Below are 17,828 nucleotides of genomic sequence, written 5' to 3'. Positions count from 1 at the left end.
AACAAATCGGCGATCTACAAGGTCGTCCTTATAATGCTTCAAAGGGCGCCATACCGATGCTAGCTTGGAAACTATTGTTATAGGCGAACTCAATTAGGGGTAGGTGTCATTCCCAACTTCCTTGAAAATCCGTTGTGCAAGCTCTCAGCATATCCTCGAGTGTCTGGATGGTGCGTTCAGATTATCCATCCATTTGCGGGTGAAAGGCGGTGCCAAAACATAACTCAGTAGCAAGAGCTTCCTGCAGGCTTCCCCAAAATCGAGAGGTGAACCGAAGATCACGATCCGACACAATAGATACCGGAATTCCATGTAGTCGAATGATCTCTCCAATGTAGAGCCTGCACATGGATTCTAAAGTGTCGGTCATCCTATAGGGTAAGAAATGTGCTGACTTGGTGAGGCGATCTACTATTACCCATATAGCATTGCACCCTCTAAACGACTTAGGCAACCCTGTCACAAAGTCCATTGTCACGTACTCCCACTTCCATTCGGCTATTAGTAGAGGTTGCAACATTTCCCCTGGTTTTTGATGTTCCGCCTTCACTTGTTGGCATGTTAGACATTTTGCCACGAATTTAGCCACCTCCTTCTTAATTCCATTCCACCAATACTGCCTCTTTAAATCTTGGTACATTTTAGTCCCTCCTGGATGTACCGCAAATGCAGAATGCAGACATTCCTTAAGTACCTTTTCTCTAAGCAGCTTCTCACTTGGTACAAACAATCTACCTTGGTATCTTAAACTCCCATTGGGGTGAATTTCCCAGTTGAACATGGGTTCTCCTGATTCCAGATGTCCCTTGATATAGGCTACCTCATGATCATGCTTCTGGGCCTCCATGACCTCATTTATCAACTTAGGCATCACCTTCTGTGCACTAACATATGCATTTGTATCTTGAGATTCCATTTGGATCCTGAATTCATTGAGTGTCTTAACCATATCCCATTCTTTGATGGAGATCCTAGCCATCATCCCTATGCTCTTATGACTGAGAGCATCTGCTACTACATTGACTTTAGGACCCAACCTTGTTCTAGAAACTACTGAGAAGGTCAACTTGATCCGACAACGGTTAAAGACTGCTCAAGACCGTCAGAAGAATTTTGCAGATAGGAGGAGAAGGCCGTTGATGTTTGAAGTAGGCAGCCACGTGTTCCTAAAGGTGCAACCTAGGCGTGGAGTCGTACATTTCGAAAAAAAAAGAAAACTGTCACCACGATATATTAGGCCTTTTGAGGTATTGGAAAGAGTGGGCGAAGTAGCATATAGACTAGCTCTACCTACGTAGTTAGCAGGGATACACCACGTTTTCCATGTATCTATGTTAAGAAAATACATCACCGACTCACCACACGTCCTCAAATGGGAAGAAATCGGTCTTGACAAAGATGCTACATTTAAAGAAGGATCGGTAGCAATACAGGATAGCCGAGAGAAGAACCTTAGAGGCAAAACGGTTCACTTGGTAAAAGTGCTATGGCGTCATCGGGGGATTGAGGAATCTACTTGGGAACGCCAGGATTGGGTGAACGCAAACTACCTCGAACTTTTCGAAGGCAGTATGTAGTTGAATTTCGGGGACGAAATTGTTTTAAGGGGGATAGGTTGTAAAGCCCCTGAAAAATGTTTTCTCTGAAAAAAATAATAAACAAAAAAAAAAATGTTTAAATTATTTGCTTAAAGCCCCTCAGTTACTAGACTTATTTCGAACTAGTGTATATAATGTTTAAATTATTGTCCAACTAGTGTTCATTTAATCCAACTAGTGTCCATTTAATGCCAACTAGTGTCTTTTCATAATCTAACAAGTGTTTATTAGTGGGCTTTAATGAACCAATAAATTCTAACTTGCCCTTTCAATTCCTTGTTACACCAGGTTGCCTATAAATATCACCAAGCAACACTCTTACACACCCACATTCGACTAAAGGAAAGGAAGGAGAACAAGAGAGAAATTTTGAGAGGAAGAGGAAGGGAGAAGAGAGCCATCTTGTTCAAAGCTTAGCAAGTAAGCCACAACACAACTTTCTCTTCGTTTTCATTTTCAATACATGTTCTTCAGGGTTCTAAATAATGTTTTTTCAGATCTGTTATTTATGAGTTACTTGTGTTAAAAATGCTAAGAGTTGAGTATTGATTCTATCTCTCTTGTATTTTTCCCCATTTCGGTACAAAACCATTTTTTTTTCCATATCAATCTCTCAACTTTCCAAGGGCACACCTTCAAGCAAACTTTCTGAGTTAGATATATGTTGGTTAGCATGTTTTCTTCACAAAAGAAACGAAAACTTACCCTTGGTGGAACCCTTTTTCTCATAAATCTTCTTGTTTTGGACATTCTACCTTAGAATCTGTTTATGCAGGCCACTTTCGAAAATTCCAAAAAAATGTATAAAATTATTCTGGACCTCTATTTTAGGTCAAAATTCCTTAAGGAGTTATCTTTCAACTAAAATTGGTTTCATTGAAAAAAGTTTGGTGGTTTGCAAGAAAATCAAATTTTCGTAACGATCGACGGGCCTGGACAGAATCTGGACAGCGCTGGAATGTTTTCTAAATAACTTTAAATCTGGAAAAGTAAACCCATTTCCGAAAAATGTTTTAGAAACTAGATCAAATTCTCTACGAACCATAGGAAGACCGAGTCCGGTGAAGGATCTAAAATAGTCCTTTCATTTTAATCTTTAGGTGATGTTAAATCTGGAAATTTTGTTATGTATAGATGTTTTATGCCCTTGTATTCATGGAAATGTTTAATAGCTTATGATCATATCTTGGCATAATATTGTATGTGTTATGTTATGTTATTTATCTTTCTCATCTTAAGGATACGTGCTTATGTGGTTATTATTATCTTGTAAGTTGGACTAACCTTGATTAAAACTTTTAACTCAATGGGGAACCTAATTGGGAGGGTATAGCACTTGAGAAATGAAAAATGAGAATTTGTGATATATGGTTTGTTGGGATGCGTTCTCTATTCGGAAGTTAAAGTCTTCCGCAACTGGTTTTCGGAACCCTTGAACGGAGCGGTTGTATTCGGACCCTAAGTGGTTTGGTGTGAGGAGGGTTTTGGGCAAGGCCCTATTTGACCGTCTCTTTTGAGGCCCTGCGGTTGGCGCTACGCGGTATATAACCGATTTAACTTTTCTAAGATAGCCAAAGGTCTTCGAAAGTTTCAGGCTCGTCGTCTCCAGCTATATGTTCCTCTTCGGCACCTGGCATAACACGCCATGAGTTTTGAATGCCCAGTAAACACACACACCCTGTCCTTTTTTCCCAGTCCAATACACAATCACAATATATAACAACAAGTAGTAAAGCATGATACTCAAAATAGATAAACAAAGGGTTACAGGTTAGATGTTAGTAAACTAGAAATCCCCCAAAGAGATTTCGTCCTCCCAACCACAAGAATCGGATTCGGTTTATTCGGTATGCCCCCTCTTTTGCTACTTTGTTGCAGAACTAACCTCGGATGCCTACCATCGGTTATATACCGCGTAGCATCAACCGCAGGGCCTCAAAAGAGACAATGAAATAGGGCCTTGCCCAAAATCCTCCTCACACCAAACCACCTAGGGTCCGAATACAACCGCTCCGTTCAAGGGTTCCGAAAACCACTTGCGCAAGACTTTAACTTTCGAATAGGGAATGCATCCCAACAAACCATATATCACAAATTCTCATATTTTCAATACTCAAGTGCTCAAAACCCAATACCCTCCCAATTAGGTTTCCCGTTGAGTTAAATGTTTTAATTAAGGTTAGTCCAACTTACAAGATAATAATAACCACATAAGCACGCATCCTTAAGATGAGAAAGATAAATAACATAACATAACACATACAATATCATGCCAAGATATGATCATAAGCTATTAAACATTTCCATGAATACAAGGGGCATAAAACATCCATACATAACAAAATTTCCAGATTTAACATCACCTAAAGATTAAAATGAAAGGACTATTTTAGATCCTTCACCGGACTCGGTCTTCCTATGGTTCGTAGAGAATTTGATCTAGTTTCTAGAACATTTTTCGGAAATGGGTTTGCTTTTCCATATTTTAAGTTATTTAGAAAACATTCCAGCACTGTCCAGATTCTGTCCAAACCCGTCGATCGTTACAAAAATTTGATTTTCTTGCAAACTACTAAACGTTTTTCGATGAAACCAATTTTAGTTGAAAGATAACTCCTTAAGGAAGATTTGGAGCTGAGATAGAGGTCTAGAATAATTTTATACATTTTTCTGGAATTTTTGAAAGTGGCCTGCATAAACAAATTTTAAGGTAGAATGTCCAAAACAAGAAGATTTATGAGAAAAGGGTTCTACCAAGGGAAAGTTTTCGTTTCTTTTGTAAAGAAAACATGCTAACCAACATATATCTAACTCAGAAAGTTTGCTTGAAGGTGTGCCCTTGGAAAGTTGAGAGATTGATATGGAAAAAAAATGGTTTGTACCGAAATGGGGAAAATACAAGAGAGATAGAATCAATACTCAACTCTTACCATTTTTAACACAAGTAACTCATACATAACGGATCTGAAAAACATTATTTAGAACCCTGAAGAACATTTATTGAAAAGGAAAATGAAGAGAAGGTTGTGTTGTGGCTTACTTGTTAAGCTTTGAACAAGATGGCTCTCTTCTCCCTTCCTCTTCCTCTCAAAATTTCTCTCTTGTTCTCCTTCCTCTCCTTTAGTCGAATGTGGGTGTGTGAGAGTGTTGCTTAGGGATATTTATAGGCAACTTGGTGTAAAAGTAATTGAAAGGGCAAGTTAGGATTTATTGGTTCATCAAAGCCCACTAATAAACACTTAGTTGGATTATGAAAAGACACCAGTTGGATTATTTAAAGACACTAGTTGGCATTAAATGGACACTAGTTGGATTAAATGAACACAAGTTGGACAATAATTTAAACATTATATACACTAGTTCGAAATAAGTCTAGTAACTGAGGGACTTTAAGCAAACATTTTACACATTTTTTTTAAAAATTTTTTAGAGAAAACATTTTTCAGGGGCTTCACAACCTATCCCCCTTAAAACAATTTCATCCCCGAAATTCAACTACATACAGCCTTCGAAAAGTTCGGGGTAGTTTGCCTTCACCCAATCCTGGCGTTCCCAAGTAGCTTCCTCAATTCCCCGATGACGCCATAACACTTTTATCAAATGAACCGTTTTGCCTCTAAGGTTCTTCTCTCGCCTATCTTGTATTGCTACCGGTCCTTCTTTAAATGTAGCAGCTTTGTCAAGACTAATTTCTTTCCATTTGAGGACGTGTGATGGGTCGGCGATGTATTTTCTCAACATAGATACATGGAAGACGTCGTGTATCCCTTCGAACTGCGGATGTAGAGCTAGTCTATATGCTATTTCGCCTACTCTTTCCAATACCTCAAAAGGCCCAACATATCGTGGTGACAGTTTCCCTTTTTTTCCAAAATGTACGACTCCACGCCTAGGTTGCACCTTTAGGAACACGTGGCTACCTACTTCAAACATCAACGGCCTTCTCCTCCTATCTGCATAGTTCTTCTGACGGTCTTGAGCAGTCATTAACCGTTGTCAGATCAAGTTGACCTTTTCAGTAGTTTCTAGAACAAGTTCGGGTCCTATCAGATTTGCATCACTCACTTCCGCCCAACAAATCGGCGATCTACAAGGTCGTCCTTATAATGCTTCAAAGGGTGCCATACTGATGCTAGCTTGGAAACTATTGTTATAGGCGAACTCAATTAGGGGTAAGTGTCATTCCCAACTTCCTTGAAAATCCATTGCACAAGCTCTCAACATATCTTCGAGTGTCTGGATGGTGCGTTTAGATTGTCCATCTGTTTGCGGGTGAAAGGCGGTGCTAAAACATAACTCAGTACCAAGAGCTTCCTGCAGGCTTCCCCAGAATCGAGAGGTGAACCGAGGATCATGATCTGACACAATAGATACCGGAATTCCATGTAGTCGAATGATCTCTCCAATGTAGAGCCTGCACATGGACTCTAAAGTGTCGGTCATCCTATAGGGTAAGAAATGTGCTAACTTGTTGAGGCAATTATAGACACCCATTTTTGACCGACTTTAAGACTCAGACGTCATCGATTGAGCACTCGATGATAGTGCATGTTGTGCTTGTTCTGAGGTTTCGGAGTTTCGGCTGAGAGCCTTACCCCCGGACCTCGGGACCCTTTTGTACTTTGCTTTGGTTTGCGAACCAGGTCTTGTTTTCGCTTCCCGAAGGGAGGGAGAGGTCTCCTAGACCATCTCTCAGTGGCCGTAGGCTACTTTTCGCGGTCATAGGTCACTGTTCCTGTTTGGAGACCAATTTTCGATTTTCGGAGCTAATGGTTGCGCGCTTCGGTTCGGGACCGCTTAACATTCTCCGTTTGGCACGGTTTTTGGCACACACCTTGTTTCCTCTGTCTAGAGGGACATTGTGGCCCGGGAGACCACCTTTGTGGTCGCACGCCACTTTCGATGCTTAACAGCCTGTTTTCGGGGCACCCGGCTGCGCGTTTTGACCCCCGAACCCTCGTTTTACATCCGTCTTGTTTCATTTTTGGCATGGACCTTGTTTTCATTGTTTGGAAAGTGGTACAAGGGTGGGAGACCACCTTTTCTTCATGGAGATCACTTTTCTCCCGCCAGCCGATTTTCTTGTCAGAAAGCTGGTCTCCTTGGTTTTTGAGCCACATTTGCTGGTCTCCCACCATACCACTAGCTTGCATTCAGTTGGGAGACTATCAAATGGGTTGGCCGACCCCCTTTTTTTGAGTTGAACCTTTTGAACTGTTCGGCCGACTAGGGGAAGTGGTCAGCCGACCACCTGAACCAGTCGGCCTGCCTCTCCCAGTCTTGTCTCTATGAATGTGTGCCAACTGTGCCAGCTGGAAAGCACAGACTGTATCCTCCATATATGAAGGATTTTGAGTCTTGGTTTTTAGCTTCTTGAGGAAGCTTTGGCCTTGTATCTCTATAAGAAAGAGCCTTCCTCTCCTTATACCAGGTTCAGAAATTGGTTTAAGTCCCCAATACATATCTCTCTCTTTATCTCTATATTTTGGGTTCAAAAGGGTCTTGTTCTTGACCTATTACACCACACCTCATAGCCACACACCTCCACCATCATTCTAAGGTTATTGGAAGGTCTTGAGAGGTTTCAAAGAGTTGGTTTTGGGCTGGAGAAGTTGCTGGTTTTGCTGAGCTACAAGGGTAACACTTTTTCCCTCTTTTGAGCTTTATTTGGATCCATCTCTTAGCCTTATTTGCATGCATATTTGAGCTTTGTTGTCAACTGAAAAAAGTCTTTTTTTTGAGGTCCTTTTGATATTTGTTTAAGGTCATTTTGTTGTTGGAGGTCATCTACCCCCTTGCATGCTTCATTTTGCCCTATTTTGAGCCATGCCCTAAGGCCTTTGTGTTGATCTTTGCTTGTCCTTCCTACCACTGAAATCCAATGGATTTTTAGTGGTGAGAATGTGGTTTTGAGGGCCAAAATCAGAGAGGGGTGACTCTCTCTCTTGTTGTCTTGTTTACTAACATATTTGGCCTATCAAAGGAGCCTTCATTTGCACAGCTCCAAGCCTTGTTTCAGGCCCTTTTCAGTGAATTTTAGGGCCTGCCTAGGCTCTGTCCAAAGTTGGTTTTGTCACCTTGGGTGTGTCTCTTGCATGTGTAGAATAACACCTCTTATAGCCTATCAAAGGAGCATGACATTCTTGCATGCATTGATCATGTTTCAGTGAGTTTTTGGGCTTTATTTGGCATGTCATGTCTCTGACTTTTGCTGGTTTAGTGGCCTCTCGAATGCTTCATAGGCTTGTAGTGTAATCCATGCTCACTAGCTCACATGCTCACATTGCATGTTGTTTTGGCCCTTGATTCTAGCACATTTTGGCCATGTTCTAAACTGATTTTATTCATGATTTGGGCTTCCTTAGCTCTTTTTTGAGGTCCCATGGTCGAATGATGCTTGCCATGCATGCTTGTAGTGTAATACCCTTGCCTAGCTTCGAGTTTTGAAGCCTCTTGCATGCTTAACTTGAGTTGTTTTCATGTCTTGGCATCATTAAGCATGATATTTCAGAGCATATAAGGTTTTCATATTCCCATGTTTATCACTCTTTAAATGCGTTTGAGAGTTGTGCTTGTATGCCTCATTTTTGGGCTATTGCATGAGCTTCATTTTTGTGCATTGCTAGCCATCATTTTAGTCCAGTTTGCCACTATTTTGGGTCTGCATAGGGACTGTTTGGGGTTAGTTTGGTCATTTGGGTATCGCTTTGCATACCTCTAGTGTAATGCACTTCACTAGTTTCGATAATTGAGTCATTCAACATGCATTGGGTGAGTTGTTTGCATGATTCGGGACCATCTAGTATGTCATTTCAGAGCTGGAACATGTGTCATTGTATGCCATATTTCGTCCTTGTCATGCTTTGGTAGAGTTGCACTTTGTTCCTTAGGTTTGGTCCCTTGCATTTGTGCATGTTTGCATATACCTTGTTGCCTCATTTTCATCATATTGACCACGGATTTAGGTGTGGCCGAGGTCCATCCATCTTGGTTTAAGTCCATCTTGCATTGTGCATACTATATAATCCATGTTATCGCATGTTTGATCATTGCATTGCGTATGCCTCGTTCATAACATTGCGTATGTTAGTGCATTGTGTATGCATGCCATATAATCCATGTGCATTGAGTATGCCATTGATTAGTTCATAGCATTGTGTATGCCATTTTCATGCTTGCATGACATTCTGTGCATCTTCGCATCATTTAGTTGCATTGCATTTAGATCGCATGCTAGAGTTGCATTTGTCCATACATCGTTTGTTGCATTGTGTTTGGAATAGGAGTTAGTTCAAACACGGGAAACGAAGAACGTTTCATACTCCAGGTGATGAAATGTGCCTCGATTCCCGGTCACCGACACTCTTGACCATCCATGATGGAGTTGTTAGTTTTAGTTGCTTATATGTGCATTCATGTCCCACTGAATCGTGCAATTCGACTCCTCGGCCATCATGCATCGGGATGCGTGATTGGTGGCTCAAGGATCGAGGACTACACTCTCTAGAGCTTATGCAATGATGAGGAGAATGGTTGGGCACACATATGTTGAAAAATACCTTGCCTTCTCTCTCTCTTGCCTTTGTTGCAGAAAAACTAGAAACCAGGGGCAGAAACTGATCGGCCGACCAATTTTTATGGCAGGCCGACCACCCTTTTGGGTTTCTCTCACAAAAGGTGGTCGGTAGGTGGTCTCCAAAACATAGTTTGCATGCTAATTTAGTTAATTTGGTAATTAGCTAGCATTGTGTAATAATTAGTTAATTCGATTCTGTATTATTTATTTGGACCCTCCAAGGGAGGGCAATGTTGTAATAAGTGTGCGTGTGTGTGATGTATGTCTTCCAACCCCACGTCTTTCTCCCTTTTATTTACCAGCTTATGATGGTTAGTTTTAGGGCACGTTTCAATTAGCATCCTTATGCTCGTATGATTGCATCCATTTATCTGTTTTGCATGCACCGAGCTCAGCGCATCATACTAACTGCATCGTATTTCAATTTCAAGTTGAATACATGTTAGCTGTAGCATCTCATATGCCATCTTAAAATAGCCGGGCCTATCTTAATTGCATTCTTGCATGTGTTGCATTAGGCATCTCAGCATAGTTAGGATCCATGCATGTTTTCTAATTGGCTTCTTTCTTTGGCTCGGAGTACTCGGTAAGTGTTTGTACTTTAGCATCCTTGCATGCGTGTGAGTGACTGCCATGATAGCATGCTTACCATGAGGCTATGTGCTTACGTGATATAACTGCCTGAATGCCTGTGGGTGAAGGTTGGAGTATTTAAATTGGAACAATTCATCGATTGCGAGTTTTAAGCCCACTTGAGTGTGGCAAATCACCATGTTTTCTAAGCCCACTTGAGGGTGGCAAAATCCGCATTTTAGCTTACTTGCGAGTAGCAAACCGCTTTCAAAAACAAACATGAGATATTTTGTTCCAACTTAGACGATCCAGTCTATACTTGTATGTTGTGTGCATCACGTAGCAATTCTAGACTAATAAACCGAAATAAGAGCACATATGTTTTCAAAAACAAGATATCATGTTTAGTAGTGGCCGATCTTTGATCGGGCGAGCGGGGGTGCTCATTGCATGACCTTCCCCAATTATACCCAAGTTCTCGAGCCGAGGCAACTTTGGTGGTGACGGATACGAGGTCTTAGGCACGAGTCAGGATTTCCTAAATTCCCCCAAAATAAAATATTCAGGTGGCGATTCTGTATCTGGTAAAGCAGTCCATGTTTGACACTTCTTTCTAAAAATCAGTTTTTCAAAACAATTTGCCAAATTTGGACTCTTTAGCGATTTATCAATCTCGTATTGCATTTTGCGATATCAGATTAAGAACCATGACATTTGAGTCCGAACTGTAGTGAGCCCAATGGACAAAACGAGATTTTTTCCCGGGACGTTCGGGGATGTCTACAGTGATCTACTATTACCCATATAGCATTGCGCCCTCTAGGCGACTTAGGCAACCCTGTCACAAAGTCCATTGTCACGTACGCCCACTTCCATTCGGCTATTGGTAGAGGTTGCAACATTCTCCCTGGTTTTTCATGTTCCGCCTTCACTTGTTGGCATGTTAGACATTTTGCCACGAATTTAGCCACCTCCTTCTTAATTCCATTCCACCAATATTGCCTCTTTAAATCTTGGTACATTTTAGTCCGTCCTGGATGTACCGCAAATGCAGAATGTGACATTCCTTAAGTACCTTTTCTCTAAGCAGCTCGTCACTTGGTACAAACTATCTATCTTGGTATCTTAAACTCCCATCGGGGTGAATTTCCCAGTTGAGCATGGGTTCTCCTTGATTCCAGACGTCCCTTGATATAGACTACCTCTTGATCATGCTTCTAGGCCTCCATGACCTCATTCATCAACTTAGGCATCACCTTCCGTGCACTAAGATATGCGTTTGTATCTTGAGATTCCATTTGGATCCTGAATTCATTGAGTGTCATAACCATATCTCGTTCTTTGATGGAGATCCTAGCCATCATCCCTCTGCTCTTACGACTGAGAGCATCTGCTACTACATTGGCTTTGCCGGAATGATATGAGAGAGTGAACTGGAAATCCTCAAGATACTCTATCCACCGTCTCTATCTCAAGTTGAGGTCCTTCTGTGTAAACAGATACTTCAAACTCTTCCTAAAAAATGTTTTCTCTAAAAAAATAAAAATAAAAATGTGTAAAGTATTTGCTTAAAGCCCCTCAGTTACTAGACTTATTTCGAATTAGTATATATAATGTTTAAATTATTGTCCAACTAGTGTTCATTTAATCTAACTAGTGTCCATTTAATGCCAACTAGTGTCTTTTCATAATCCAACTAGTGTTTATTAGTGAGCTTTAATGAACCAATAAATCCTAACTTGCCCTTTCAATTCCTTGTTACACCAAGTTGCCTATAAATATCACCAAGTAACACTCTCACACACCCACATTCGACTAGAGGAGAGGAAGGGAGAAGAGAGCCATCTTGTTCAAAGCTTAGCAAGTAAGCCACAACACAACCTTCTCTTCATTTTCCTTTTCAATACATGTTCTTCAGGGTTCTAAATAATGTTTTTCAGATCTGTTATTTATGAGTTACTTGTGTTGAAAATGTTAAGAGTTGAGTATTGATTCTATCTCTCTTGTATTTTCCCCATTTCGGTACAAACCATTTTTTTTCCATATCAATCTCTCAACTTTCCGAGGGCACACCTTCAAGCAAACTTTCTGAGTTAGATATATGTTGGTTATCATGTTTTCTTCACAAAAGAAACGAAAACTTTCCCTTGATGGAACCCTTTTCTCATAAATCTTCTTATTTTGGACATTCTACCATAGAATCTGTTTATGCAGGCCACTTTCAAAAATTTCAAAAAAATGTATAAAATTATTCTGGACAGTCTTAGGTCAAAATCTTCATTAAGGAGTTACGTTTCAACTAAAATTGGTTTCATTGAAAAACGTTTAGTAGTTTGCAAGAAAAACAAATTTTTGTAACGATCGACGGGTCTGGACAGAATCTGGACAGCGCTGGAATGTTTTCTAAATAAATTAAAATCTGGAAAAGCAAACCCATTTTCGAAAAATGTTCTAGAAACTAGATCAAATTCTCTACGAACCATAGGAAGACCGAGTCCGGTGAAGGATCTAAAATAGTCCTTTCATTTTAATCTTTAGGTGATGTTAAATCTGGAAATTTTGTTATGTATGGATGTTTTATGCCCTTGTATTCATGGAAATGTTTAATAGCTTATGATCATATCTTGGCATGATATTGTATGTGTTATGTTATGTTATTTATCTTTCTCATCTTAAGGATGCGTGCTTATGTGGTTATTATTATCTTGTAAGTTGGACTAACCTTGATTAAAACATTTAACTCAATGGGATACCTAATTGGGAGGGTATTGGGTTTCGAGCACTTCAGTAATGAAAAGATGAGAATTTGTGATATATGGTTTGTTGGGATGCGTTCCCTATTCGGAAGTTAAAGTCTTGCGCAAGTGGTTTTCGGAACCCTTGAACGAAACGGTTGTATTCGGACCCTAGGTGGTTTGGTGTGAGAATGGTTTTGGGCAAGGCGCTATTTCACCGTCTCTTTTGAGGCCCTGCGGTTGGCGCTACGCAGTATATAACCGATGGTAGGCATCCGAGGTTAGTTCTGCAACAAAGCAGCAAAAGAGGGGCCATACCGAATAAACCAAATCCGATTCTTGTGGATGGGAGGACGAAATCTCTTTGGGATTTCTAGTTTACTAACATCTAACATCTAACATCTAACCTGTAACCCTTTGTTTATCTATTTTGAGTATCATGCTTTACTACTTGTTGTTATATATTGTGACTGTATATTGGACTGGGAAAAAGGGACGGGGTGTGTGCGTGTTTACTGGGCATTCAAAGGTCACGGCGTGTTATGCCAGGTGACGAAGAGGAACATATTGTTACACCAAGTTGCCTATAAATATCACCAAGCAACACTCTCACACACCCACATTCGACTAAAGGAGAGGAAGGAGAACAAGAGAGAAATTTTGAGAGGAAGAGGAAGGGAGAAGAGAGCCATCTTGTTCAAAGCTTAGCAAGTAAGCCACAACACAACCTTCTCTTCATTTTCCTTTTCAATACATGTTCTTCAGGGTTCTAAATAATGTTTTTTCTGATATGTTATTTATGAGTTACTTGTGTTAAAAATGCTAAGAATTGAGTATTGATTCTATCTCTCTTGTATTTTTCCCCATTTCGGTACAAAACCATTTTTTTTCCATATCAATCTCTCAACTTCCCAAGGGCACACCTTCAAGCAAACTTTCTGAGTTAGATATATGTTGGTTAGCATGTTTTTTTTCACGAAATAAATGAAAACTTTCCCTTGGTGGAACCCTTTTCTCATAAATCTTCTTGTTTTGGACATTCTACCTTAGAATCTGTTTATGTAGCCCACTTTCAAAAATTCTATAAAAATGTATAAAATTATTCTGGACCTTTATTTTAGGTCAAAATATTTCTTAAGGAGTTATCTTTCAACTAAAATTGGTTTCATCGAAAAACGTTAAGCGGTTTGCAAGAAAATCAAATTTTCGTAACGATCGACGGGTCTGGACAGAATCTGGACAGCGCTGGAATGTTTTCTAAATAATTTAAAATCTGGAAAAGCAAACCCATTTCTGAAAAATGTTCTAGAAACTAGATCAAATTCTCTACGAACCATAGGAAGACCGAGTCCCGTGAAGGATCTAAAATAGTCATTTCATTTTAATCTTTAGGTGATGTTAAATCTGAAAATTTTGTTATGTATGGATGTTTTATGCTCTTGTATTCATGAAAATGTTAATAGCTTGTGATCATACATTGGCATGATATTGTATGTGTTATGTTATTTATCTTTCTCATCTTAAGGATGCGTGCTTACATGGTTATTATTATCTTGTAAGTTGGACTAACCTTGATTAAAATATTTAACTCAATGGGAAACCTAATTGGGAGGGTATTGGGTTTCGAGCACTTGAGTAATGAAAAGATGAGAATTTGTGATATATGGTTTGCTGGGATGCGTTCCCTATTCAGAAGTTAAAGTCTTACGCAAGTGGTTTTCGGAACTCTTGAACGGAGCGGTTGTATTCGGACCCAAGGTAGTTTGGTGTGAGGAGGGTTTTGGGCAAGGCCCTATTTCACCGTCTCTTTTGAGGCCCTGCGGTTGGCGCTACGCGGTATATAACCGATGGTAGGAATCCGAGGTTAGTTCTGCAACAAAGCAGCAAAAGAGGGAGCATACCGAATAAACCGAATCTGATTCTTGTAGTTAGGAGGACGAAATGTCTTTGGGGGATTTCTAGGTTACTAACATTTAACTTGTAACCATTTATTTATTTATTCGTGTATCATGCTTTACTACTTGATGTTATATTGTGATTGTGTATTGGACCCCAAAAAAAAGTGGGGTGTGTGTGTGTGTTTCCTGGGCATTCAAAGCTCACGACGTGTTATACCAAGTGAGGAAGAGGAACATATAGCTAGAGACGATGAGCCTGAAACTTTTGAAGACCTTTGGCTATCTTAGAAAAGTTAAAAAGTTCTCTTTAAATATTTTTGTAGGACTCGTACAAAGATTTAAATTTCCTTTTTGGGATGTAATGTAATGGAACAAGCTTTTGCAATTAAGGTTATTTGTGGTTGTTATGTATTTATATTCAATATAATCAGAGGTATACACTTTATCGATGCTTATGAGACCTTGTGTCAATACTTGTTAGAATCTGTCAAAATTGACCATAGGATTCAGCAGTAACTCTCCCTTGCCTACAATCAATAGTGTAGAATCGGGGCGTTACAAAATATTATTTAGAACCCTTAAGAACATGTATTTGAAAAGGGGAAAATGAAAGAGAAGGTTGTGTTGTGGCTTACATGCTAAGCTTTGAACAAGATGGCTCTCTTCTCCCTTCCTCGTCCTCTCAAGATTTCTCTCTTGTTCTCCTTCCTCTCCTTTAGTCGAATGTGGATGTGTGAGAGTGTTGCTTGGTGATATTTATAGGCAACTTGGTGTAACAAGGAATTGAAAGGGCAAGTTAGGATTTATTGGTTCATTAAAGCCCACTAATAACAACTAGTTGGATTATGAAAAGACACTAGTTAACATAACACATACAACCTCATGCCAGGATATGATCATAAGCTATTAAACATTTCCATGAATACAAGGGCATAAAACATCTATACATAACAAAATTTCCAGATTTAACATCACCGAAAGATTAAAATGAAAGGACTATTTTAGATCCTTCACCGGACTCGGTCTTCCTATGGTTCATAGAGAATTTGATCTAGTTTCTAGAACATTTTTCGGAAATGGGTTTGCTTTTCCAGATTTTAAGTTATTTAGAAAACATTCCAGCGCTGTCCAGATTCTGTCCAGACCCGTCAATCGTTACAAAAATTTGATTTTCTTGCAAACCACTGAACGTTTTTCGATGAAACCAATTTTAGTTGAAGGATAACTCCTTAAGGAAGATTTTGACCTAAGATAGAGGTCCAGAATAATTTTATACATTTTTCTGGAATTTTTGAAAGTGGCCTGCATAAACAAATTTTAAGGTAGAATGTCCAAAACAAGAAGATTTATGAGAAAAGGGTTCCACCAAGGGAAAGTTTTCGTTTCTTTTGTGAAGAAAACATGCTAACCAACATATATCTAACTCAGAAAGTTTGCTTGAAGGTGTGCCCTTGGAAAGTTGAGAGATTGATATGGAAAAAAAAATGGTTTGTACCGAAATGGGGAAAATACAAGAGAGATAGAATCAATACTCAACTCTTACCATTTTTAACACAAGTAACTCATACATAACGGATCTGAAAAACATTATTTAGAACCCTGAAGAACATTTATTGAAAAGGAAAATGAAGAGAAGGTTGTGTTGTGGCTTACTTGTTAAGCTTTGAACAAGATGGCTCTCTTCTCCCTTACTCTGCTCTAGTCGAATGTGGGTGTGTGAGAGTGTTATATTTATAGGCAACTTGGTGTAACAAGGAATTGAAAGGGCAAGTTAGGATTTATTGGTTCATTAAAGCCTACTAATAAACACTAGTTGGATTATGAAAAGACACTAGTTGGCATTATATAAACACTAGTTGGACAATAATTTAAACATTATATACACTAGTTCGAAATAAGTCTAGTAACTGAGGGGCTTTAAGCAAATACTTTACACATTTTTTTTTAAATTTTTTTAGAGAAAACATTTTCCAGGGGCTTCACAACCTATCCCCCTTAAAACAATTTCGTCCCCGAAATTCAACTACATACTGCCTTTGAAAAGTTCGGGGTAGTTTGCCTTCACCCAATCCTGGCGTTCCCAAGTAGATTCCTCAATTCCCCGATGACGCCATAGCACTTTTACCAAGTAAACCATTTTGCCTCTAAGGTTCTTCTCTCAGCTATCCTGTATTGCTACCGGTCCTTCTTTAAATGTAGCATCTTTGTCAAGACCGATTTCTTCCCATTTGAGGACGTGTGATGAGTTGGCGATGTATTTTCTTAACATAGATACATGGAAGACGTCGTGTATCCCTGCTAACTACAGAGGTAGAGCTAGTCTATATGCTACTTCGCCCACTCTTTCCAACACCTCAAAAGGCCCAATATATCGTGGTGACAGTTTCCCTTTTTTTTCCGAAACGTACGACTCCACGCCTAGGTTGCACCTTTAGGAACACGTGGCTGCCTACTTCAAACATCAATGGCCTTCTCCTCCTATCTGTATAATTCTTCTGACGGTCTTGAGCTGTCTTTAACCGTTGTCAGATCAAGTTGACCTTCTCAATAGTTTCTAGAACAAGTTCGGGTCCTATCTGATTTGCATCACCCACTTCCGCCCAACAAATCGGCGATCTACAATGTCGTCCATATAATGCTTCAAATGGTGCAGTACCGATGCTAGCTTGGAATCTATTGTTATAGGCGAACTCAATTAGGGGTAGGTGTCGTTCCCAACTTCCTTGAAAATCCATTGTGCAAGCTCTCAACATATCTTCGAGTGTCTAGATGGTGCGTTCAGATTGTCAATCCGTTTGCGGGTGAAAGGCGGTGCTAAAACATAACTCAGTACCAAGACCTTCCTGTAGGCTTCCCCAGAATCGAGAGGTGAACCGAGGATCACGATCTGACACAATAGATACCGGAATTCCATGTAGTCGAATGATCTCTCCAATGTAGAGCCTGTACATGGATTATAAAGTGTCGGTCATCCTATAGGGTAAGAAATGTGCTGACTTGGTGAGGCGATCTACTATTACCCATCTAGCATTGCGCCCTCTAGGCGACTTAGGCAACCCTGTCACAAAGTCCATTGTCACGTGCTCACTTCCATTCGGCTATTGGTAGAGGTTGCAACATTCCCTCTGGTTTTTGATGTTCCGCCTTCACTTGTTGGCATGTGAGACATTTTGCCACGAATTTAGCCACCTTCTTCTTAATTCCATTCCACCAGTACTGCCTCTTTAAATCTTGGTACATTTTAGTCCCTCTTGGATGTACTGCGAATGCAGAATGATGACATTCCTTAAGTACCTTTTCTCGAAGTAACTCGTCGCTTGGTACAAACAATCTACGTCAGTATCTTAAACTCCCATCGGGGTGAATTTCCCAGTTGAGCATGGGTTTTCTCAATGAATTCAGGATCCAAATGGAATCTCAAGATACGAACGCATATCTTAGTACACAG

At 39.9% G+C, this 17,828-nt stretch overlaps 1 protein-coding gene across 1 annotated transcript; it reads right to left on the bottom strand.

Moving 5' to 3' along the window:
• Positions 1-181: 181 nt before the first annotated feature.
• Positions 182-17,620, bottom strand: LOC145798013 (uncharacterized). Its single transcript, XM_082885455.1, has 3 exons — positions 17,469-17,620; positions 17,214-17,323; positions 182-1,089 (listed from the first exon to the last, which is right to left on the bottom strand). The coding sequence occupies exons 1-3, from the start codon at positions 17,618-17,620 to the stop codon at positions 182-184; spliced, it is 1,170 nt and encodes a 389-aa protein (XP_082741581.1).
• Between the last annotated feature and the right edge of the window lie 208 nt (positions 17,621-17,828).

The sequence above is a fragment of the Camellia sinensis genome, chromosome 8 (assembly GCF_055761805.1).
Source record: "Camellia sinensis isolate YWXY chromosome 8, ASM5576180v1, whole genome shotgun sequence".
In the NCBI taxonomy this organism is placed as follows: domain Eukaryota; kingdom Viridiplantae; phylum Streptophyta; class Magnoliopsida; order Ericales; family Theaceae; genus Camellia; species Camellia sinensis.
Note: the sequence above shows the minus strand (reverse complement) of the source record. Positions and strands in the feature narration are given on the sequence as shown.